General features: G+C 36.0%; 1 protein-coding gene across 3 annotated transcripts in view; it reads left to right on the forward strand.

The window, feature by feature from the left end:
* RIC1 (RIC1 homolog, RAB6A GEF complex partner 1) overlaps positions 1–23810 on the forward strand; it is a 145387-nt gene that overhangs the window by 13623 nt on the left and 107954 nt on the right. For all 3 annotated transcript variants that reach the window (XM_055311054.1, XM_055311052.1, XM_055311053.1), the window contains exon 2: positions 19691–19798. In XM_055311054.1, coding sequence (XP_055167029.1) covers positions 19691–19798 — 108 coding nt within the window. The remainder of the gene's footprint in view (positions 1–19690; positions 19799–23810) is intronic.

The following is a 23810-nucleotide window of genomic DNA, read 5'->3' on the forward strand; positions in this document are numbered from 1 at the left end:
TTTTCCTGATTTGTATTTCTGTTAGATCCAGTTAGTTTGTAGTGTTGTTCAGGCTCTTTCTCTCCTTATTTTTTGATTGTTTTGTTCTCTGTCACCTTCCTTGAGGCATTGTCATGTAATATGTTACATCTTTGTATGTTTACAACATACATAAATATGGCGTGCTATATAATTGTCCTTGAACAACAGAGGTAAGGGATGCTGACCCCCTGCGCAGTCACAAATCCATATATAACTTTTGATTCCCCCAAAACTTCACTAATAGCTTACTATTGACTAGAAACCTTACTGATACTGGTTGGTTAACACTATTTTGTAGGTTTTATTTTATATTGTAGTCTTAAGATAAGCTAGAGAAATGAAAACATTGAGAAAATTATAAGGAACAAAAGGTGTAATGTTATTGAAAAAAGTCTGCATATAAGTGGACTTTCACAATTCAAACCTGTGTTATTTTAGGTTGAGTTATATTTTTGAAGAATACTGCTTTATAAACCCTGATATTTTTTAGAGAAAGGGAGAAAAGATAACATGTATATATTTTTACCTGTTTATGTAGCATTTTTTTTTGCTGTGTGTTTCTTCCATTTGATTTGAGTTACCATTTGTGTCAGTCAGTAGTTTCCCCAGAACCACCACCTAGTTCAATGATTTACTCATAGTACTCAGTGGATAATCCTACTTGTGTCTGTAATTTGTTACAACAAAAGGATACCAAAGCAAATTTGCCAAAGGTAAATCCCATTGGGGTAATCTCTCGGAACCAGGTGCAAGCTTTCAATAGTGTTTTTCCAGTGCAGTCTTATAAGATGTGTTTATTTCTTCCAGCATTCAATTTCTGTGATAGCATATGTACAGTGACTACCAGGGAAGCTCATTATAGACTCATTCCCCAAGGTTTTTGTTGGGGGCTTTCTACCTAGCCTGAAATCTGAAGGAAAAACCAATGTTTCAGTATAAGCCATGTGTTTTGTATAGTTTAGGCACATTTAGGTATTTGTATCAGTTAAGCAGTGGTGAGACCCTTCCCCAAATCCCGGATGCCAGCCAAGGATCAACCTTACAGGCAAGCCTTTTTTAGTATAGCAGTCTCAGGCTTGTTACTTTTTTTCTGCATGCATTTTGATGTCTTTTATTTTTATATAGAAATTTTTGTTGTTGTTTTTGTTTTTGTAAGGTAGGTTTGCTCGCAACAAATTTTCTATCTGTCTGGAAATAACTTTGCTTTGCCTGCAGTTTTGAAGGATAATTTTGCTGGATAACAGGTTCTTATGCTTGTTTCAGCATTCAAATATTTCATTTCATTGCCTTCTGATATCCATTGTTTCTGGTGAGAAGTCAGCTGTTAATCATAGTTTTGTCCTTTAGTATGTGATCAGTCATTTTATTTTTGCTCTTCCAACATTTTCTTGTTTGCTTTAAGCAGTTTGTGTGTGGTGTATGTACATAGGTATGTTCATATGTATTTATCCCACTTAGGTTTGGTCAAGCATTATGAATCTGGGGCATAATATCTTTTATCAAACTGGGGCATTCACAGCCATTATTTCTTCAGTTTTTTTTTTTTTTCTTAATAGTTCTTTGTTAGGTTTCCTGGAACTTCCCATTATACTATCTTGCTTCACTTGATGTCTCACAGGCCTCTGATACTTTCTTCACTTCAAAATGTTTTCTCTGTTTTCTAGATTGGATAATTTTATTGAACTATTTTCATGTTTTTAAAAAAATTTTTCTGTCATATCTGCTGTTGAAGATATTTAATGAAGTTTTCAGTTATTATACTTCTAAATTCTAGAACTTCTAGAATTGGTTTTTATTGCTTTTTATTGAGATTCCCCACTTGATGAGGTATTATATTTTTCTTTATTTCTTTAGTACATTTATCATGAGTTTTGTGAATATTTTGTCTGCTATTCTAGGTCCACTCGGAGATAGTTTGTTTTTCCACCAGTCTGGGTCACACTTTTCCAGTTTCTTCTTAGGTTTTGTAATTTTTTGCTTCCTATTGGACATCTTAGATAATTTATGTTTCCTGAGAGTCGTTATTGCTGATTTTGTGGTTTAGTATTGTTTTTTAGTAATTTGTCTGATTTATTCTGTAAAATTTATCCCCTCTGCACTGTGCAGCCAGTGACTGACTTCTCTGCTTTATTTTTTCTTATTTTTATTTTTATTCTGGCTTCCTAGGGATTGGCTTTATGTTTGCATAAAACATTTTGAGCTAGGAAGGCATCTGTTCTTTGCTGATTGATCTGTATGCACGTTGGGAAGTGCTTGCAAGGTTCAGGACATTTTTTGTGTCTGTTCCAGCTTTTACTACCTGCTGTGCCCTTCTGTGACTTCCTTGGGAACAGCCTCTCAATGAGCCATGATGTGCAGGAAACTTGGCCTTTCTTTGCTCTTCTCTGTGCATTTACACAGCCTCTCTGTTAGGGATGAGTGTAGAGCTTGAGTCCTTCAGAGTTTTTCCTCTTCATAAATAAGGAAAACTGTCTTACAGTGAGCCAAGGGTATGTGGTGGGCTTTTCTGTTCCCTCTCTGGTTTTCTCATTTCCAGGATTTCCCTGTTAAGTTTCTAGCAGGCCAAAGGATGTGTTGCTTGCCCAAAGCAAGTTTGCAACCTCTGGCTAGCAGCACTGTCAGCTTTCCAAGGAATTTGCTGTTTCAACTGACAGTGCTTAAGAGTGTTGGCCCTGTACTCCATGTAATGGCAGCCCACCTCTAGCAGCAGAGTTGCTTTTTCGCTGACAGCCCCATTCTGGTGCCACTCCTGCCTACCAGTAAAGCTTTGGGGGAGAGAATAGGAACAGTCCTGGAAAGAACATCATCCATTCCCATTGTTCTTACCTGAAGTTCAGCAGTTTTCATGAATAAATGTTTCTTAATTTTTTATTTGCCTTTCCCACGTATCTGAAGTGGTTCATTTGACAGTTGTATGGTATTTTGGGGTGCTTTGCCATCATCTTCACTCTGCCATTGTTGGAAGTCCTTGTGTTTAAACTTTTGCTAGGCAATTTTGTTTTCTTGTCTTAATGGGGTAAAACTGATCAAATAGCCAGTGTCATAATTTTCAGTCATATACTTAGAAAAAGTAATTCCTTAGGCTTTTTTTCCCTGCAAGCAGATATAATTGATGTAATTGTGTTGTCTTGTTGTTTGGGAGACTGAGCTGTTTGGTTTCGGTGTGTGTGTGTGTATGTGCGTGCGCGCGTGCCTGCACTTGTGAAAGTACATACGTGCACCCACACAGGGAAGGTGGTAAGGAGAGAATATATTCAGGTCTGGTTATTTACAATACCGTATTCAGTAGTTTTTAGGTCTTTTTTATCTGCCATTGCCATGATTGTCAGTATTTCATTTAAGATCTAGATCCATTACCATCACCTCTGCTGCCATCATCAGTGTTTTTGAAGCACAAAGGTGATAAAAATTTTTGCTTATTCTATTTCAGTCTCAGTCATATGAAATATAAATCCCATTGACCTTAAACTAAAAGAATAGCAAGTATTGAGTATATATATTGTATGTCCGTCTTTTTTATATGTCTTATGTCTTGTAGTTCTTACAGTAATTTTGGGAGATTGGTCTTAATTCTGTTTTCCAAATAGAAAAAGTGAGGCCCAAGTAAAGTAATTTGGTGACCTAAGGGAAGTTATATAATAAGCGGCAGAGCTGAGGTTCCAAACGCACACTGAATGCCAAAGCTTATCGTGTGGAGATTGTTTCTTACTGCTTTTCATATAAAATAGGAGCAGTGAACTTGAAACACACTGTTGGAAAGATATCTCAGTAATAGCTGACTTTAAGAATTTAAACAGTTCTTTTAAGATTTAAAGATTGTTTAGTAAGGCTCACTAAATTCTGAGCACAGTGCCTAGAACTTTTCAGTGTATAGCATGCTGTTTAAATGAAGCAATACAAAAAAAAAATAAATGAAGCAATACTGTGAAGTAGAATGGTTTGCTTTCCATTATGGTCCTTTCCTTTTCATTTGAAATGAAAGGAGGAAACTGAGACAGATGGTTTGTAAGCCTGGGCACTCCCATTCTTCCGTTGAACCACAGGGAAACTGGGGAAACTGAATTCAGAAGATCTGAGGCAGCAAGAAGAAAGGCTTTACTGCATGGATGTACATTTCAAATTAGATTACTGTGTATTTTTAAATGTTTATTATTTTTCTTGAATAGGAGAGTTAGGTAGTTTCCCTAAGTTTACTTTCCCGAGTGGACTCTTGTGTTTTTAAGTTGAACTTGAAAGAAAATTTAGCCAGTTTTTAAAAAATATTTATTTATTTATTCATAAGAGAGAGAGAGAGAGAGAGAGAGAGAGAGAGAGAGAGAGAGAGAGAGAAAGAGAGAGAGGCAGAGACATAGGCGGAGGGAGAAGCAGGCTCCTCCCAGGAGCCTGATAGGGGACTTGATCCTGGATCCCGGGATCCCTGCCTGAGTCGAAGGCAGCCGCCCAACCGCTGAGCCACACAGGCGTCCCAAAATATAGCCAGTTTTTACAAAAAGGTTTCCTGAAGCCTATTATATATTTTCTTAGTTTCTAATTATGTTTTTTCTTAGTAAAAGAGAAGATTCTAGGCAATATGGTATATAAGGCTTATTAGAACCTTCATTGTTGATACCATGATATGTCATTGAGGTTTGTTGATCTTCTGACCTATAGTTCACACTTAACTGCATGCTAGGAAATAGAGATAAATTCTAGAGATTGCTTACTTTCAGCTTTGTATTGAATTTGTGTAAGAAATTTCCACTTGTAATTATGTCCAATTGTGTACATATGTTGTACTTAAGTGAAAAGCTTCTATAGAGGGACCAATACTGGTTTCCTTAATTCATGAGATTTAAATATTGTTGACTTACTTAAAAAAAATCACTTTTATTTTCTTTATAAAGTTTTATAGGAATCTTAAAACATACTGAATACCTGGGTACTCGCCACATTGAGTCAATAATTGTCAACATTTTGCCTTATTTATTTCCTTGTGTGTGTATATATATGCATGTCTGTATATTTGTGGGAACTATTTGAAAGTTTCAGTATGTCAGTCTTAAACACATCACTGGTACTTAAATACTAAACTCTGCTTTTTCTAAAAAATGACATTGATATACATAGCCATGCTATGAAAATTAATTCGCTAATATTTTCTAACATGGAGTTTGATTTGAATTTTCTCCAGTATTCCCCAAATTACTTGTATACCTCTTTTCTTATTTTAAAACAAAGAACTACAGTTGACCCTGGAACAATATGTATTTGAGCTCTCTGGGTCCACTTGTTTGCAGTTTTTTTTTTCGGTAAATACACTGTAGTACTATAAGTATGTGTTTATTACAGTTTTACTGATAATCTTTTCTTTAGCTTACTCTATTTGTAAAAATATAGTATATAATACATATGACATATAAAATGCTTGTTAACTATTTACATTATCAATAAGACTTCAATCAACAATAGTCTATTATTAATTAAGTTTTTGGAGAGTCTAAAGTTATACGTGGATCTTCAGCTGTGATTATTGGCACCCTTAACCCTGGTGGTGTTCAGGGGTCGTCTGTACTCAAGGTTCATACATTCCATTGGGTTGTTCTATCTCTTTAGTCTTTTTTTTTTTAATAGTATTTAATTTTATTTTTTAAAGATTTTTTATTTATTCGTGAGAGGCACAGAGAGAGGCAGAGACACAGGCAGAGGGAGAAGTAGGTTCCATGCAGGGAGCCTGATGCGGAACTCGATCCCAGGTCTCCAGGGTCATGCCCTGGGCCGAAGGCGGCGCTAAACCACTTGGCCACCGGGGCTGCCCTGTCTTTAGTCTCTTATCCTAGAACAGTCTTCCCTCTTTCTCTCATTTTCAGTAACACAGAGTTATTTTTAGTAGATGAGGCTGCTTTCCTTGTAGACCACCTCACACTCTGGATTTGTCTAATTGTTAATATTTTCCTGAATCCTCCATATTTCTTGTAAATTGGAAGTTATGTTTAAAAAGGCTTAAGATTAAACATATCTAGTGTGAATACTTTATGGATGATGTATGCATGAAATTAGTTTTAAAAGTGTTTCCATTCAAGAGCATTTGTTAATTCAGGTAATTTTCCATAGGATGTAGAATAGTAACAGGGCAGGAGAAAAAAAACAGCCTGACATGAGGAGCTTGAAAATGAGAATCCTACATTTCTCAAGTATTACTCATTTCATACAGGAGAGAAAGAAGTAGCTGAGGTTTATTGTTATCTTGTGTACATGAAGTTGGTCATCTCAGTTTAGTGAGAGGAGTATTGGTGTTAAATTTGAGACACCAGCTGCAGTTATTAGTTGTTACCCTGACGGAAAATAGCATTTTGGAAATGGAGGAATTCGGAAACATGGAATTAATTGCTCATCGTTAACTGACACAGTATCAGTAGAAGAAACTGTGTTTTTAGAAGTGCCCTGTGCCTACTTTGAAAACAGTACCTAATGGACTGTCAACTAAACAGAAAATCTTTTTTGAAAATTATCTAAAATATATTAGTAAATTTCCCTGCCCCCCCCCCCTTTTTAAGAAAAGTTTATTTATTCATGAGAGACACAGAGGCAGAGACACAGGCAGAGGGAGAAGCAGGCTCCCTGTGGGGAGCTCGATTTGGGACTGATCCCAGCACCCCGGGATCATGCCCTGAGCTGAAGGCACATGCTAAACCACTGAGCTACCCAGGCACCCCTCCTTCCCTGCCTTTGTAAACAGCTGTCACTATACTTAAATGATGACTTATTTACTTTTGGGCCTTTTTTTAGGTAAAATTTTGTACAGTGAAACTGAGCAGTGTATTTACTTATATAACCACTATTACAATCAAGATTGAGAACATTTTCATCACTCCAGAAAGTCCCCTTGTGCCCACTTAACAGTATATCTGCTGCCCTTCTGTCCTCTGCCCTCCCCCCACCCCGCCCCAGGCATTTGGTTGTTTGCCTTGGTCTAAGCTGTATATGGCTATAGAGTTGGACAGATCTTGTCATTGCCTAAGCTCTAGCAGGAATATACTGGTGTCTTAAGTAGGAATTTTGCATACATCTCAAGAAAGTGGTTGAGAGTTTTGTTCAGTAGTATTTTTGATGTGATTCTAAGACATGAAAGTAATGAATAGCGATAGATAATATTTATAGTGCTTATTGAGTGCCAGGCACTCTGCCAAGTGCTGTATTATTAATCTTTGCAGTGGTGAGATCCAAGGAAATAGGTACTATTAGATTTATTTTAAAGATGCAGAAACTGAAGCACAGGAGAAATTAAATAGTTTGTCCAAGCTTATAAAACTGGTAAGTGGCAGAGCCAGTATCTTGCATTCAGACTTGAGAGCCTGTATTTTCAGTCACTATGTTGTATTCTTTATTAGTGTATGTGGGCTGAATAGACTTTTTAAAGCTGGCCAGGGAACCTAATCACCATTTATATTGAGTTTCCTATAGAAACACAATAATTCCAGTAAACAACTTAAAATTTCAGTTGTAGAAACAGAACCTTTATAAGGTGGTGACTCCAGTTAAAAAAAAAAATTGGCAATGGATTTGAATAGTTATTTCTTTAAAGACAGTATGCAGATGGCCAATAAATACATACAAGGATACTCAACCTGGTTTAGTCATCAGGGAAATACAAATCAAAACCACAGGGTACCACTTTATGCTCACTAGAACAGCTACAGTCAAAAAGATAGTAACAAGTGTTGACAAGGATGTGGGGAAATTAGAACCTTCACAAACTGCTGGTGACGATACAAAATTGTGAAGATACTGGGGAAGAGTTTTGATATTTCCTCAAAAAGTTAAGCATAGAGTTCTCATATGACTAGGCATTTCCAAGTATATGCCCCAAAACAATTGATAACAGGTGTTCAAAGAGAAGGTTGTTCAAACAGAAATGAACTTCATAGCAACACTTATTATAAGAGCTGAAAGGTGGAAACAACCCAAATGTCCTATCAGCAGATGTGTGGATAAACACAATGAGCTGTGTCCATACATGGGAACATTACTCAGTCATAAAAGGGATGCGCTACTGGTAACATGCTACAGTGTGGGTGACCCTAGCACATCATGCAAAGTGAAAGAAGCCAGACATAAAAGGCCACTTTTCTATTGGCCTGCTTATATTATTATTATTGATTCTGCTTATATGAAATCTCCAGAACAGGCAAGTATGTGGAGTTAGAAAGTAGATTATTGGTTGCTAGGAGCTGAGAGGAAGAGGAAGAAACAGAGAATGAGAGCTAATAGGCAGAATTTCTTATTGGGATGATTTTTTTAAATGCTCTGGAATTATATAGCAGTAATGATTGCACAATTCTGTATGTATACTAAAAACCAATAAAGTATACAGTATGAAAAATAGACGTGTTTGTAATGACGTTTATCGGACATTACCTGTATCTAAAACTACTCAAAGTATGGACTAGAATTACCTAAAGGCTGGTATAAGGAACTTTTGGTACTATGTGATAATCTTAGGCAAGGATGAGTTGTTAAATCAGATAAGCTTGGAAAGTATCACATACTGTATTCTGTTGAAGATTTACAGTGTACATTGGCCACTGAAAATTTGCTAAAACTCTGTAGTGAAGAAAATTGTTGAATTTTAATACAGCATTTTTGAAACGGAATTGGTCTTCAGCTCTTTAAGTAAATAATCACTGGTTCTGCAGAACCTAGTTCGGTATATCCAGTGTGGAAACCAGTAGCTACAGGTTACTACAATTTTTAACTTATTAAGAATTATGTAAAATAAAATGAGTTTGTTACACTAGCCATATTTCAAGTACTCTGTGGTTATGAGTAGTGTGTACTGTACAAGATAGTACAGATAAACATTTCTCTCACTGCAGAAAGTTGGTGTATACTAAGGCTGTCCAGTCATATGGTATGACCAGTCATAGGTTGTGTTTATTCACTTTTAGCACCCCACTTCTTAGTTGTTACAGAACATTTACAAAGATAGAATGTAGTAGGTTGAGTCATGTCCACCTAAAAAAGATAGGTTGGAATTCTCACCCCTAATACTGGAAAGTGTCTTTATTTAGAAATTGGGTCTTTAGGGATCCCTGGATGGCGCAGCGGTTTAGCGCCTGCCTTTGGCCCAGGGCGCGATCCTGGAGACCCGGGATCAAATCCCACGTCGGGCTCCCGGTGCATGGAGCCTGCTTCTCCCTCTGCCTATGTCTTTGCCTCTCTCTCTCTCTCTCTGTGTGACTATCATAAAAAAAAAAAAAAAAAAAGAAATTGGGTCTTTAAAGAGTAATCAAGTTAAAATGAGGTTGTTAGAGTAGGCCATAATCTGATATGACGCCATCCTTATAGAAAGAGAAAATTTAAGCACAAATAGAGATGCACAGAGGGAAGACAATATGAGAGGGAGAAGATGGCCATGTAACTGGAGTGATGCATCTCTAAGCCAAGGAATGCCAAAGACTGTAGGCAAACACCAGGAACTGGAAGAGGAGAGGAGGGAGTTTCCTCTAGAGCTGTCATGGCCCTGCTGACTCCTTAATTTAAATTTCTGTTGTTTTAAGCCAGTCAGTTTTTGGTATTTGTAACAGCAGCCCCAGGATACTAATAGGGAATATCCTAAATAGTTATATAATCTCGAATGATCAAATTCTGAAAACAGAGTGTCATATAAAATTTAAGAGATGAGTCTGGAGTCTTTTACAGATATTTACCAAGTACAGCTGTCACCATTAATTTTTAAAAATCAACTAAAAAATAGTAGGAAGCATGTAAGCATCACAGATTTGCAATTCTATTAAGAACATAAATGTATCATAGTTATCTTAGTTTAATAACAGTAGTGCCAGTTATATTTATCAAGCTTTAAAATTTACACTGCATTGAATTGGACTTTGTATGGTCAGACACCCCTCCCCCGACATTTCTCATTTTGGAATTAACCGTTTTTTTAATCAGAAAAAAATAATAAATTCTTTTTCTAAACTCAAATGTTTTTATCAACAGGAGAATAGATGAGTTGTGGTATATTAATTCAGTACAAGAAGTGAATGAATTATACAGAAGAGCAGGGATATAATCACAAAATTGAAGATAGTGATTATATCTTGGAGAGTGCATGTAATTAGGTGAGGGCACTCAGGGCCTTCAAATTATGATAGTGAATCATTTCTGTAGCTGGATGATGGGTTTGCCAGTGTTCATTTGATTCTTTATACTTTATTTAGACATTAAAATTAACTTAAAATTAGTCTGTGGAAACAACTATTTGAAGTGGTGGATTACTAAGAATTGCCCCCCCTTCTCTCTCTAATAATGAATAAATAAAATATTTTTTAAAAAAGAATATATACATGTGGTTATTCTTCATGGATATTTAAGGAATATAAAACTTAAGATATTAGTCACTAACAAAATTAGTAAGGATCTGTTTTTTTTTTTAAGATTTTATTTATTCATGAGAGACGGAGAGAGAGAGAGAGAGAGAGGCAGAGACACAGGCAGAGGGAGAAGCAGGCTCCATGCAGGGAGCCCAATGTGGGACTGGATCCCAGGTCTCCTGGACCAGGCCCCGGGCTGAAGGCGGCGCTAAACCGTCGAGCCACCTGGGCTGCCCAGGATCTGTTTTAATAGTGTGAAATTTTATACAAAAAGATTCATACATAATCTTGGGACCATATTTTCTATGTTGTCATGGATTATAAAGAAATACATAATAGACTTCTTTAGATATAGCACTGCTTCTGTTTTTAAATACATCTATAAGGACTAAATTGCTGCCTAGATTCTTTTTTTTTTTTTTTTTTTTTTTTTTTTTTTTTTTTTTTTTTGGTGAAGTCAGTAATTTGGAGGCCTTTCGCTATGTCGGTTTCAGCTCTTTAGAGAGTCAGAGTAGTACTTACTAATATTTGTGCACAAGTTACCAGAGGAGAGATGAGACTTGTCTGCTTCATATAAAAATGTTTCATAAGCCCACATTGTTGTATATTGTTTTGATATAAGTGCAAGCAGAGTAAAAACCAGTCTTAGTATGCTTTCTAACTCCCAAATTAGATAAATTACTTTTTTAGAAATAAAACGTTATAAAATATGTAAATATTAAAACATTAAGAAATAAAAAGTTAATAAATGCTAAAATATACTGTGGTTTTAAGTTAGTGATTAAATACCACTATTCAATATTTTTACATTTATTAATTCAATAGGCAGATTATCATTGCTGGTTATAACAATCTTTTTAAAAATCTCCTTTTCTGATTGAGTTGGTTAATGTCTTTGTCACAGTCAAAAAATTGATCATTCACGTAAACAGGTCAAGGATATCAAAATCCTCAAAAACAAATATTAGTAAACAGTTTATTCTAACTTGTATGTTCATGTTCATGTACTTTAGATGCTAAGCAAACTACAACCAATTTTTGTTTCTGTCTTCTTTCTGTCCCTCCTACCTTCTGCATAGTTCAGGCTTCTCTTCTAGGTTTTTGCAAAAGATTCTGACTAGGTTTCCCTAAGTGTGTTTTTTTCCCTTTGGTTAATTTTTAGAAATACCTTGTTTGAAACTTTTTAAATAATTTTCTGAGATATAATTGACATGATATAAATTGCATGTTTATAGTGTAAATTTGATTAGATATGACTTGTATACATCATCAAACCATCACCATAATCCTGACCGTGAACAAACCCATAACCTCTAGATACCTTTTTGTAGTTGCTTCCTACTGCCCTCCATATCCAGGCAGTCACTCATCTGGTTGCTTTCTTTTGCTACAGATTGGGTTGCCTTTTCTAAAGTTTTATGTAAGTAGAATCATAGAGTATATACTTGTTTTTTGTTGTTCTTACGCATCTTTCACATAGCATTAATTATAATGAAGAGTTTATAACATTGGTACATTTTCCTTAATTTTGCTCTGGTGTCCTCTTTTCTAGATGTCTATTTTGTGTGCCACATTGCATATGGTTTTATTTCTTCCAATCTCTTCTAGTCTGTAATAGTTCTTAAGTTTTTCCTTGTCCTTTATGATCTTGATCTTTTTGAAGAGTACTGATGAGTTATTTAGTAGAATCTATCAGATTGGGTTTATTTTCTCACAAATAAGATGAGCTTAAGTATTTTTGGAAAAAATACTGGAAAAATAACCAAGTGATCAAATCAGAGAGTTCTGATTTCCCTTTGAGACTCAGGTTTCACTTCTAGATTTTTAAAATAAATTCCTTATAGTATCCCCAATTAAATTTCTTCTCTTCATTTATTGTAAATATTATCCAAGGTACTTTTGTTTTTGGTTTTGAAACAGAGTGAAAACTTTATTTATTTATTTTTAAACTTTTTTTTTAAGATTATTTATTTATTCATGAGAGAGAGAGAGAGAGAGAGAGAGAGAGAGAGAGGCAGAGACACAGGCAGAGGGAGAAGAGGGCTCCATGCAGGGAGCCCAACATGGGACTCAATCCCGGGTCTCCAGGATCAGGCCCTGGGCTGAAGGTGGCACTAAACCGCTGAGCCACCTGGGCTGCCCTGTATAAAAACTTTATTGAAAAGGACTTAGATTCTACACTACAACTCATTTTTAAGAAACTATCCCTTGTCAAGTTTTGGGATTCTATCAAAGAATATTTATGATTATTTAAAATCCAATTATAAATCTGTGTAAGACTGGATTTTCTTTGTATGTTTCAATTAAAACAACGTCACAACAGACTGTAGAAGTAGGAGAATCTAGCCATAGTCAGTTATATTAGACTTTTAAAGAGCATGGCAATATAGTTCCACTGCTTATCCTTTTGGTATTTATGTGAACATGAAAATTTTATTGTGATGCGAGCGCTTAACATGAGATCTCTTTAAAATTTTTAAGTGTGTAGTACAATATTGTTAACTATAGCTATGATGTACAGCAGATCTCTAGAACTTAATCTTCTTGCTTAACTGAAACTTTGTCATTGAATTGGCAGCTTTCAATTCTTATCTCACATCTTCTGGTAACCACCATTTCACTCTGACACTATGAATTTAACTGTTTAGGTAAGTGGAATCAGGTATTCTTTTATAGTTTCAAGGGGTACCTTTAAGTCTGTAATCCATTTTGAATTGATTTTTGTGTATAGGATTAGATAAAGGTCCAATCTTATTCTTTTGCATGTGGCTGGCCGATTTTTCCAATATTTTTTTTTTTTTTTTAAAATCTACGATAGTCACACACACACACAGAGAGAGAGAGAGAGAGAGAGAGAGAGAGAGAGAGAGAGGAGAGAGAGGCAGAGACACAGGCACAGGGAGAAGCAGGCTCCATGCACCGGAAGCCCGATGTGGGATTCGATCCCAGGTCTCCAGGATCGCGCCCTGGGCCAAAGGCAGGCGCCAAACCGCTGCGCCACCCAGGGATCCCTCCAATATCGTTTGTTAATAAGACTATACTTTTCCCATTGTGTATACTTAGAACCCTTGTTGAAGATCAATTGACCTGCTTGTGTGGATTTATTTCTGGGCTCTCTACTCTTTCATTAGCCTGTGTCTCTCTTAATGCCATAACCATACTATTTGATTTACTGTAGTTTGGTAGAATATTTAAAAATCAAGAAGTGTGATGCCTGATGCCTCTAGCTTTGTTCTTACTCATTATCAGCTTGGCTGTTTGGAGCCTTCTGTGATTTCATATGAATTTAATTTTTTTCTACTTCTGTAAAAAGTACAATTGTGATTTTGATACTAATTGCTTTAAATTTGTAAATTGCTTTGGGTAGTATGGACATTTTAATGATATTAATCTTCCAAATCATGAACATAGGATGTCTTCCCCCTTTTTAAAAAATTTCTTCGGTATTTTGTAGTGTCAGTGTACAAGTCTTTCATCTCTACAGTTCTTTAATCCTAAGATTTTATTATTTTTGGTGGTATTTGAACTAAGATTGTTTCCCTGATTTCCTTTTCAGATAGCTCATTGTTAAGTGTATAGAAATGTAGTTGATTTTTGTATGTTGATTTTGTATTCTAAAACTTAACTGAATTCCTTTATTATCAGTTTCTTTTTAATGGAATCTTTAGAGTTTTCTTTATATAAGATCATACTCTTTGCAAATTGACAGTTTTGCTTCTTACTTTCTGATTTGGATTCCTTATATATTTTTTTCTTGCCTAATTGCTCTGGTTAGGACTTCCAGTACTATGTTGAATAGAGGTGATGATATTAGGCATCCTGGACTTGTTCCTGATTTTATTTTAATTTTTTTAAAGATTTATTTATTTATTCATTTATGATAGAGAGAGAAAGAGAGAGAGAGAGAGAGAGAGAGAGAGAGAGAGGCAGGCAGAGACGCAGGAGGAGGGAGAAGCAGGCTCCACGCCGGGAGCCCGACGTGGAAATTGATCCTGGGACTCCAGGATCCGGCCCTGCGCCAAAGGCAGGCGCCAAACTGCCAAGCCACCCAGGGATCCCCTTGTTCCTGATTTTAGAGGAGAACTTCAGTTTCTTACTGTTGGGTATGATTTAGCTATAGATCTTAAATGACCTTTTTTATGTTGAAGTACTTGGCTTTTTTTTTTTATAGTTTGAGTTTTTCTTCTGAAAGTGTGTTGAATTTTGTCACATACTTTATCTATTGAGATGATTATGTGAATTTTATCCTTTATTCTGGTAACACAGTGTATCACATTAATTTATTCTTGTATGTTGACCCATACTTGCATCCCAAGAATATAAATCAAATTTGGTTCTGGTGTATTTTTTTTTTTTTTAATGTGCTGTTGAATTCAGTTTTCTACTAATTCATTGAGGATTTTTGCATCTTTATTCAGAGACGGTGACCTATGATTTTCTTTTCTAGTAGTGCCTTTGTCTGGTTTTGAAAGTGTTCCTGCTGCTTCAGTATTTTAGTAGAGTTTTGGAAGGATTGGCATTCTTCACTAAATGTTTGGTAGAATTTACCAGTGAAGTCATTTGGTCCTGGGCTTTTCTTTGTTGGGAGGTTTTTGGTCACAGATTTAATCTACATACTACTGTCTTCTCAGATTTTCTGTTTCTTGATGATTCGGTCTTGATAGGTTGTGTGTTTCTAGGAGTTTTCCTATTTTTTTGTTGTTGTCCAGTTTGCTGGCATACAGTAGTTTATAGTTGTCTTTGTGATCTTTTGTATTTTTGTGGTATCAGTTGTAAGGTCTCCTTTTATATTTGAGTTGATTTTGAGTTTTTCTTAGTAAGTGTAGCTAAGTTTTACAATTTTATCTTTTCAAAAATTTTAGTTTTTTTCCCCCAGTAGTTTTACTGTTCTTTATTTCACTTATTTCTGTTCTAATCTTTATTATTTTCTTCCTTTCTGGTGATTTTGGACTTAGTTTGTTCTTTTTCTAGTTCCTTCAGGTATATAAAATTAGGTTGATCCTAGATCTTCTGTTTGAATATAGACATTTATTGCTTATAAACTTCCTTTTTATTATGGCTTTTGCTATATCACGTAGGGTTCAGTATGTTGTATTTTAGGTTTTGTTTGTTTCGAGGTATTTTCTAGTTTCTTTTTGATTTCTTTGACCCATTTGTTGTTGTTCAAGTGTGTCTTTAATTTCCACATATTTGTGAATTTCCTTCCTTCTTTCTTTCCTCCCTTCCTTCCTTCTTTCCTTTCTTCCTTTTTTTCTCCCCTTTTGATTTTTAGTTTCATTCCATTGTAGTCAGAAAAATAGTTGGTACGATTTCAGTCTTAAATTTAAGACTTGTCTTGTGATCTAATATGTGATCTATCCTGGTGAATGTTCAGTGTACACTAAGAATGTGTATCCTGCTATTTACAGAAAGTTCTGTACATATGTGTTAGCTTTATTTGATCTATAGTGCTGTTGAGGTCTTCATTTTCTTCATAGATTTTGTTTTAGTGTTCTATCCATTCCTGGAAGTGGGATGTTAAAGTACCCTCCTAGCGCTATGTAGCGCTAGGAGGGTACTTTACATTCAATTCTGTAAATACTTGTTTTCTTTAGATGTTATGATGTTACTTCTAATACTGTCGTTTCTATATATTTATAATTGTTAGGTCTTTCTGGTGAATTTACTTTTTTATTATTATACAATGTCTTTTTCCTGTCTTGACACTTTTTGACTTAAAATCACTTTGTCTGATATAACATTTTCTGTTCTCCGTTGATTACCATTTGCATGGATTAACTTTTTTTTAATCTTGTCACTTTCAGCCTATGTATGCACTTAAATCTAAAGTGATTTCTCTTAAGCAAGTCTAGTGGTGATGAACTCCCTCAGCTTTTGTTTGTTTAGGAAAGACTTTATCTTTTCTTCATTTTTGAAGGATACTATTACTAATATAGTATTCTTACTTGACAGCTTTTTTCTTTCAGCTCTGGGTATATCATCCCATACCCTTTTGCTCTGCAAGATTTATGCTGAAAAACCCACTCTTAGTCCTATGGGGTTCCTTTGTACATGACAAGTTGCCTTTCCCATGTGCCTTCAAAATTCTTACTGCTTTTACTTTTGACAATTTGATTATAATTTTTCTCAGTGTGTATTTCTTTGAGTTTCTCTTCTTTAGGTTTCTTTCGGCTTCCTGGATCTGTATGTTTTATTTCCTTCCCCAGATTTGGAAATTTTAGAAGGGTTGTCTTCTAATATATGAGATAGAGAAAAGATAGACACACCTTCCCTCTCCGACTCAGTTGGCCTGGCTAGAGATCCTGGTGACGTCTCAAACCTTCATGCTAGTCCAACACACTTTCTTTGTTGTTGTTGTTTTGGTTTTTTTTTTGTGGCTACCAAGAATCTAGGGTATGCTGAATCCCTTCAGTGTACTGTAACAGGTGAACCAAAGCCATTCTCCAAGTGTCCATCAGAAAGGTTGTTTTATGCTCCATCAGAAAAGTTGTTTTATGCTCTATCCAACTTTCCTCACTCTAGGAAGAAGGTGGAAGCTGTTTTTTCCCCCCATCTGCTTGCTCTGTGTTGAGTCAAGGAAGGGGCTATGGCACTGCCAGCCCAAACTCTGTCTCTGCTCTTATGACATAGTGGCTGACGAGATTATGCCAGGTTTCATCAGTGGCTCATCAAAAGGCAAGACAGTCTCTCTCCCTCCTTTTGGGCAGTCCCCAGAAAAACTGGGGCATTGGACCTGTGGGCTTTTCTCTTTCCCAAGAAGCACCTGGAGGTGGAGGGGGTAGGGTTTCTGGTAGGAGGGTGTCCCATATCTTCCTAGCAGCTTTGATGAGTCTGATTTTGTGTTCATTCAGCCTTCAAGTGCCTTTCAGTTATTAGTTTCTAGATTTCTCACCAAAGGGAATTTTTCTCTGAATTGTTGCTCAATTTTTGTAGGGGTGTGGTGGGAGGAAAGTCCAGAACTTCTTGCTGTCCCATCTTCTGATGTCACTCCTAGATACAGGCTTTTAATTTTTAATTTTTAATTGATATTTGAAGTACAAACAACTGATGGTTAGCGATTTTAATGTATTTAGAGTATTGCTAGTTAATGTATTTAGAATATTGTTAGCTTCTTAGAAACTTTATTTTGCTTTTAGAAATTAAAAAAGAAAGTCTTAAGGGAACGGGCCTATGTAACACTTTTTCAAAAGCTAATGTAAAAGAAGCTAGCCTTAAAAACTATATTCTAGTTGGTAAATTTGCTTACTATAGGAATATACTTAGCAGTTCTAAACTACTCTGTGCACAGTAGAGTTGAACAAAGAACTAAGTCACTTGTATGAAGTAACCAAAAAAAGCTACAAGTAAGGGAGAACATTAGAGGAAATCATATTGTGCTTGATTATACTCTAGTATTTCTATATATAAATATATACATATATATGTGGAAAGAAGTATAGAGAGGTAATGTGTTCATATATAGGTGAGTATAAGTTTTTATGTTTCCTACTATGTTTACTGAGAGGACCTAGAAGCAGTGACACCCTACTAGCAACAAACATCTTGTTTCCAGATCTTGTTTTTTAAATACCATTCTCTAATAAAAATGGAACAGGGATCCCTGGAAAAATGGCTGCTTCTAGGACAATGGCAGGGAAAGTACAAGATGACCCTTTGGAGCTTCTTATTCTACCAGAAAGTGGATGTCTAGTTGTTCTAGCACCATTTGATGAAAACACCATGTGTTCTCCATTTTATTATCTTTGTCAAAGGTCACTTGACTATATTTTTGTGAGTCTGTTTTTGGTGCTCTCTATTCTGTTCTATTGATGTGTTTTCTGTTCTCTAGCCAGTACCACATTGTCTTCATTACTGTATCTTTATAATAGATCTTGAAGTAGTATCAAGTCTTTCAACTTAGTTCGTCTCCTTCAGTATTGAGTCGGCCATTCTGGGTCTTTTGTGTGTCCATATAAGCTTTAGTCAGCTTGTTGCTATCTCTAAAATAACTTGCTGTGATTTTGATTTGAATTGTGTTGAATCTGTAGTCAAATTGTAAGAACTAACATCTTGACAGTATTGAATCTTCCCATCCATGAACTTGATATATCCCTCCATTTATTTAATTCATTTTAAATTTTGTTCATTAAAGTTTTGTAGTTTTCCTCGTGTAGATCTTGGAGATATTCTATTAGTTTTATGACTAAATATTTTTTTTTGGTTACTAGTACAAATGCTACTGTGTGTTTAATTTCCAATTCTGCTTGTTCAGGACTGTTTAATAAAACACTTGATTTTTATATGAACACATCCTATAATGTTACTAATAATTATTACCATGTTATTTTGTTGGTGGTTCCTTTGGATTTTTATATAAGCAGTAATGTATATATATACAAAGGAAGTTGTACTTTTTTTTTCTATGCTGTTTTATTTCTTTTTCTTGTCTTAGTACATTAGCAAGGACTTTCAGTGTGATTTTGAAAAGGAGTGTTGAGAAGGGAGTGTCTTTACCTTGTTCTTGAGTTTACCAAGAAAGCTTCTAGTTTCTTACCAGTGAGTATGATGTTAGTTACAGGTTCATTGTAGGTAGTATTCTTTGTCGGATTGAAGAAGTTCCCCTTAGTCTTAGCTTACTGAGAGTTTTTATCATGAATGGATGCTCAATTTTATTAAGTTCTTTTTCTGCATCTATTGGTATGATCATGTGGTTTTTCTTCTTTAGCTTGTTGATGTATAATGGATTATATTAATTGATTTTTGCATGTTGATCCAGCCTTGAATACTGGAATACATTCCACGTGGTTGTAGTGTATAAATCTTTTTTTTTTTTGTATAAATCTTTTTAAACATTGTTGGATTAGATTTGCTAATATTTTGAGAATTTTTACAGCTACGTTTATGAGAACTATTGGTCTGCTGTTTAATATTTTTGTAATGTTTTTGTCTAGTTTTAGTATTTGACTGATGCTGACCTCAGAAAGAGGAAGTAATCTCTCCACTTCTGTCTTCTGGAATATTTTGTAGAGAATTTGTGTAATTTCTTCCTAAACATTTGATAGAATTCACTAGTGAACCCCATCTGGGCCTGTGTCTGTTTTTGAAGGTTACTAGTTATCAGTTTAATAACTTATATAGATACAGTCCTTTTCAGATTGTCTTTCCTTTTGGTTCTTTTTAGATAATCTGTTTGGGCTAATTAGGGCTGTAACTTACATTGTTATCTTCTATAAACGTTTAGAAGTATTAAAAGATTTTCAGAGTACTCTAAGATAAGCTATCTTAAATTTGTATATATTTTTGTGAGATACTAATAAAATAAACCTCTTTCCTTTCAGCCTAGTGTGTTAATCGTAACCTACAAGGAACCTGAAAAATCATCTTCTCAGTTTGGATCCTACAAACAAGCTGAGTGGAGGCCAGATAGTACCATGATAGCTGTGTCAGTAAGTAGAGTTTTCAATTTTAATAGTGTTTTCTTATGAAATCATTATATTGCATTTAAGTTTGATTCTTTTAGATGACTTCATTTCAGTCTTTTCCCACCCATGAGTATTTATCTTCTGTGATAGGAATTGCTATACTGATTCTTCTATTCAGGGTACTCTTACTATATTCTTTGGTGATTCTTCTCTTTCTTCCTTTTCTTCAATATAGTGCTTATATACTTTTCTCTTTATTTTTCTCGCTTTCCTGTTTTGTCCTTGAAGTCTAATCCGTGGTTTTAAGGCTTTCATCTTTATTTACATGGGGGTACTCCTGAATTTACATTTTAAGGCCTGCCTTCGTTTTTTTTTTTTTTTTTTTAATTTATTCATGAGAGAGGCAGAGACATAGGCAGAGGGAGAAGCAAGTTCCATGCAGGGAACCCGATGTGGGACTCGATCCCAGATCTCCAGGATCAGGTCCTGGGCCAAAGGTGGCACTAAATCGCTGAGCCACCCGGGCTGCCCGCTGCCTTCCTTTGGGGTGGATGTCTCACAAAAAATGATAAATTTATGTTTTTATGTCACTAAATTCTCATATCCATCTGGGTCTATTTCTGCATTTCTCCTCTATTCCATTAATGTGCCGAGATCTGGTCAATTTTATCTTTTCAATCTGTGTTTTGTCATTGTCATTTTTTAGACTGTCATTATCACCTAATTTGAAATAGCAGTCATAATATAGTTAACATTTATTGAGTATCTCTTAAGTAAGTACTGTTATAACCACTACACATGGATTGTCTTATTTAATTTTTAAACTGACACTTTGAATTCCATACTGTTATTCTTCATAATGGATGGTGTTATATTGAAGAGCTGAGGAAGTAAGTTTTTTTCTTTTTTCTTTTCTTTCTTTCTTCTTTTTTTTTTAAGATTTTATTTATTTGTTCATGAGAGACACAGAGAGGGGCAGAGACATAGGGAGAGGGAGAGGTAGGCTCCTTGTGGGGAGCTCAGTGTGGAACTCCATGCCAGGATCCCAGGATCATGTCCTGGGGTGAAGGTACATGGTCAACGACTGAGCCACCCCGGTGTCCCTGAGGAAGCATGTTTTATCCAAGTTATATAGATGGTGTATTTTGGAGAGAAGAGATTAAATTAGGTCTTTAGATTCCATGTAATGTAAAGACATAACTTGTAAAGTGCTTTGCTTTATTGCCCTTTGCAGTTACTGCATATTTTGCAAATTGAAGATTTGCTAATTTGGTAATTTTCAGTTTTTCACACTTTTTCATTATTATTATATTTATTTTGGTGATTTATGATCAGTGATTTTTGATGTTAATTTGATGTTGATTTAGGGTGCCACAAACAGTGCCCATATGAGATAGCAAACTAAAAAAATTTTGCGTGTATTCTGACTGCTCCACTGCCTTGCTCTTTCCCTTTCTCCTTCTCTTTGGGCCTCCATGTCCTGAGTAACAACTATATTGGAATTAGGACAATTTATAACCCTGCAGTAGTCTCTTCAACAGAAATGATAAGCTGCATGCCTCTCACTTTCAATCAAAAGCTAGAAATGATTAAAGTTTATTGAGGAAGCCGTTTTGAAAGCTGAGGCCTATTTTGCCGGTAAGTAGCCAAGTTGTAAATGTGAAGGAAAAGCTCCTGAAGGAGATTAACAGTGCTACTACAGTGAACAACGAATGTTAGGGAAGTGAATTAGCTTTATTGCTGATAATGGGGAACGTTCGGTGGATAAAAGGTCAAACCAACCACAACATTCCCTTCAGCCAAAGCCTCACCCAGAGCAAGCCCTGACTCACTCTCTTCAGTCCCGTGAAGTCTGAGAGAGGAGAGGAAGCTGCAGAAGAAAGGTCTGAAGCCAGTAGAGACTGGTTCATGAGGTCTAAGGAAGGAAGCTGTGTCCATGGCATGAAGGTGCCAGGCGATGCAGCAGGTGATCCAGAAGATCTAGCTGAGATCATTAACGAAGGTGGCTACACTGACCAACCGATTGTCAGTGTGGGTGAAAGAGCCTGCCATGGGAAGGAGATGTCATCTAGGGCTTGTGTGGTTAGAGAGGAGAAGTCAGTGCCTGGCTCGGAGCTTTGAAGGACTGGCTGATTGTGTTGTGGGGGCTAATGCAGTTGGGCACTTTTAAGTTGTAGCAGGTGCTTATTGATCATTTCTCAAATCCTAGGGCCCTTAGGAATTCTGGTAAATCTACTCTGCGTGTGCTCTATAAATGGAACAGCAGAGCCCAGAGGATAGCACATCTGTTTACACCATGATTTACTGAAAAACTTTTTTAAGATTGTATTTAGTTTAGACAGACTGTGAATAGGCGAGGGGCAGAGGGAGAGGCAAGAGAGGATCTCAGGCAGGCTCCACGCTGAGCATGGAGCCCAGTGTGGAGCTCAGTCAGTCTCACCACCCTGAGATCATAACCTGAGCCAAAATCAAGAGTCGTCCAGTTTACTGACTAAATCACCCAGACGTCCCAGTTTACTAAATGTTTTAAGCCCACTTTTGAGACCTGCTTAGGAAAAAAAAAAAATCCCTTTCACATCATCCATCACTTATTGAATATGTACCCGATTTTACAACAGTTCTGATGGAGTTGGACAACGAGATTTATGTTGTTTTCATGCCTGCTAACACATCCATTCTGCAGCCCATGGATCAAGGAATCATTTCAACTTTCAAGTATTTTTTTATTTTAAAAATTAATTCTATTTATTTTTTGTTGGAGTATAACATACAGCGTTATACTTGTTTCATGTATACAGGTGTACAGTGTAATGATTCAGCAATTCTGTACATTACTCAGTGCTCATTATGATAAGTGTGCTCTTCATCTCCTTTATCTGTTTCACGCATTGTTCCCACTCACCTCCCCTTTGGCAACCACCAATTGGTTCTCTATATTTAAGAGTCTTTGTCTCTTTTAAAAAATTTCTTATTCAAGTCTTCTTATTTAAGAAGTACATTTCATAGGACTGTACCTGCCATACATAGTGATGCCTCTAATAGATCTGGGAAAATTTAGTTGAAAACCTTCTGGGAAGGATTCACCATCTTAGATGCCATGAAGAACACTCATGATTCATGGGGAGAGATCAGAATATCAACATTATTAGGAGTTTGGAAGAAGTTGATTCCAGTCTCCCAAGATGACTTAGAGGGATTCAAGATTGCGGGGGTGGTGGAAACAGCAAGAGAACGAGAATTAGAAATAGAGCCTGAAGATGGGACAGAACGCCTGCGATCTCAGGATACAACTTGAACAGAAGAAGAGTTGCTGCTGCTGAATGAGCAAAGATAGTGGTTTCTTGAGGTGGGATCTACTCGTGGTGAAGCTGCTGTGAAGACTGTTGAAATAACAACAGAGGATTTAGAATAGTGCATCAATTTGGTTGACAGAACAGTGACTGGCTTTGAGAGGATTGACTCCCAATTTTGAAAGAAGTTTTGTGGATGAAAGCTATCAAACGGCATTGCTGCAGAGAAAATTTCATGAAAGGAAGAGTCATTTGATGCAACGAACTTCATTGTTGTTTTAAGAAGTGGCCACAGCCACTGAAACCTTCAGCAACCACCACCCTGTTCAGTCAGCAGCCCTCACCTGCGAAAAGATTTTGAGTTGCAGTAAGGTCAGATGATAGCATTGGTTAGGAATCAAGTATTTTTTTAACTAAGGTGTGTACGTAGCATTTAAAAATGCTCTCACACACCTACAAAACTACAGTATAGTGTAAAAATAACTTTTATATGTGCTAGAAGACCAAAAAATTCATCTGGTTTTGTTTATTGTGAAATTTGCTTTATTGAGATATTCTAGAACAGAAGCTTCAGTATCTCCTCTCACAAGTGTGCCTGTATGCTTTACTTTCACATTAACTTACCTCTCTGCTCTCTGTCCTTTTTTTAATCTGTACTATGTAATGCTGACCAAGTTAATCATCAGAAAATGGTTCACATGATCAAAATATTGGGTAGTTCCTCACTTCTGCAGACTACCAACTAC

Source organism: Nyctereutes procyonoides, unplaced genomic scaffold (genome assembly GCF_905146905.1).
Source record: "Nyctereutes procyonoides isolate TBG_1078 unplaced genomic scaffold, NYPRO_anot_genome, whole genome shotgun sequence".
Classification (NCBI taxonomy): domain Eukaryota; kingdom Metazoa; phylum Chordata; class Mammalia; order Carnivora; family Canidae; genus Nyctereutes; species Nyctereutes procyonoides.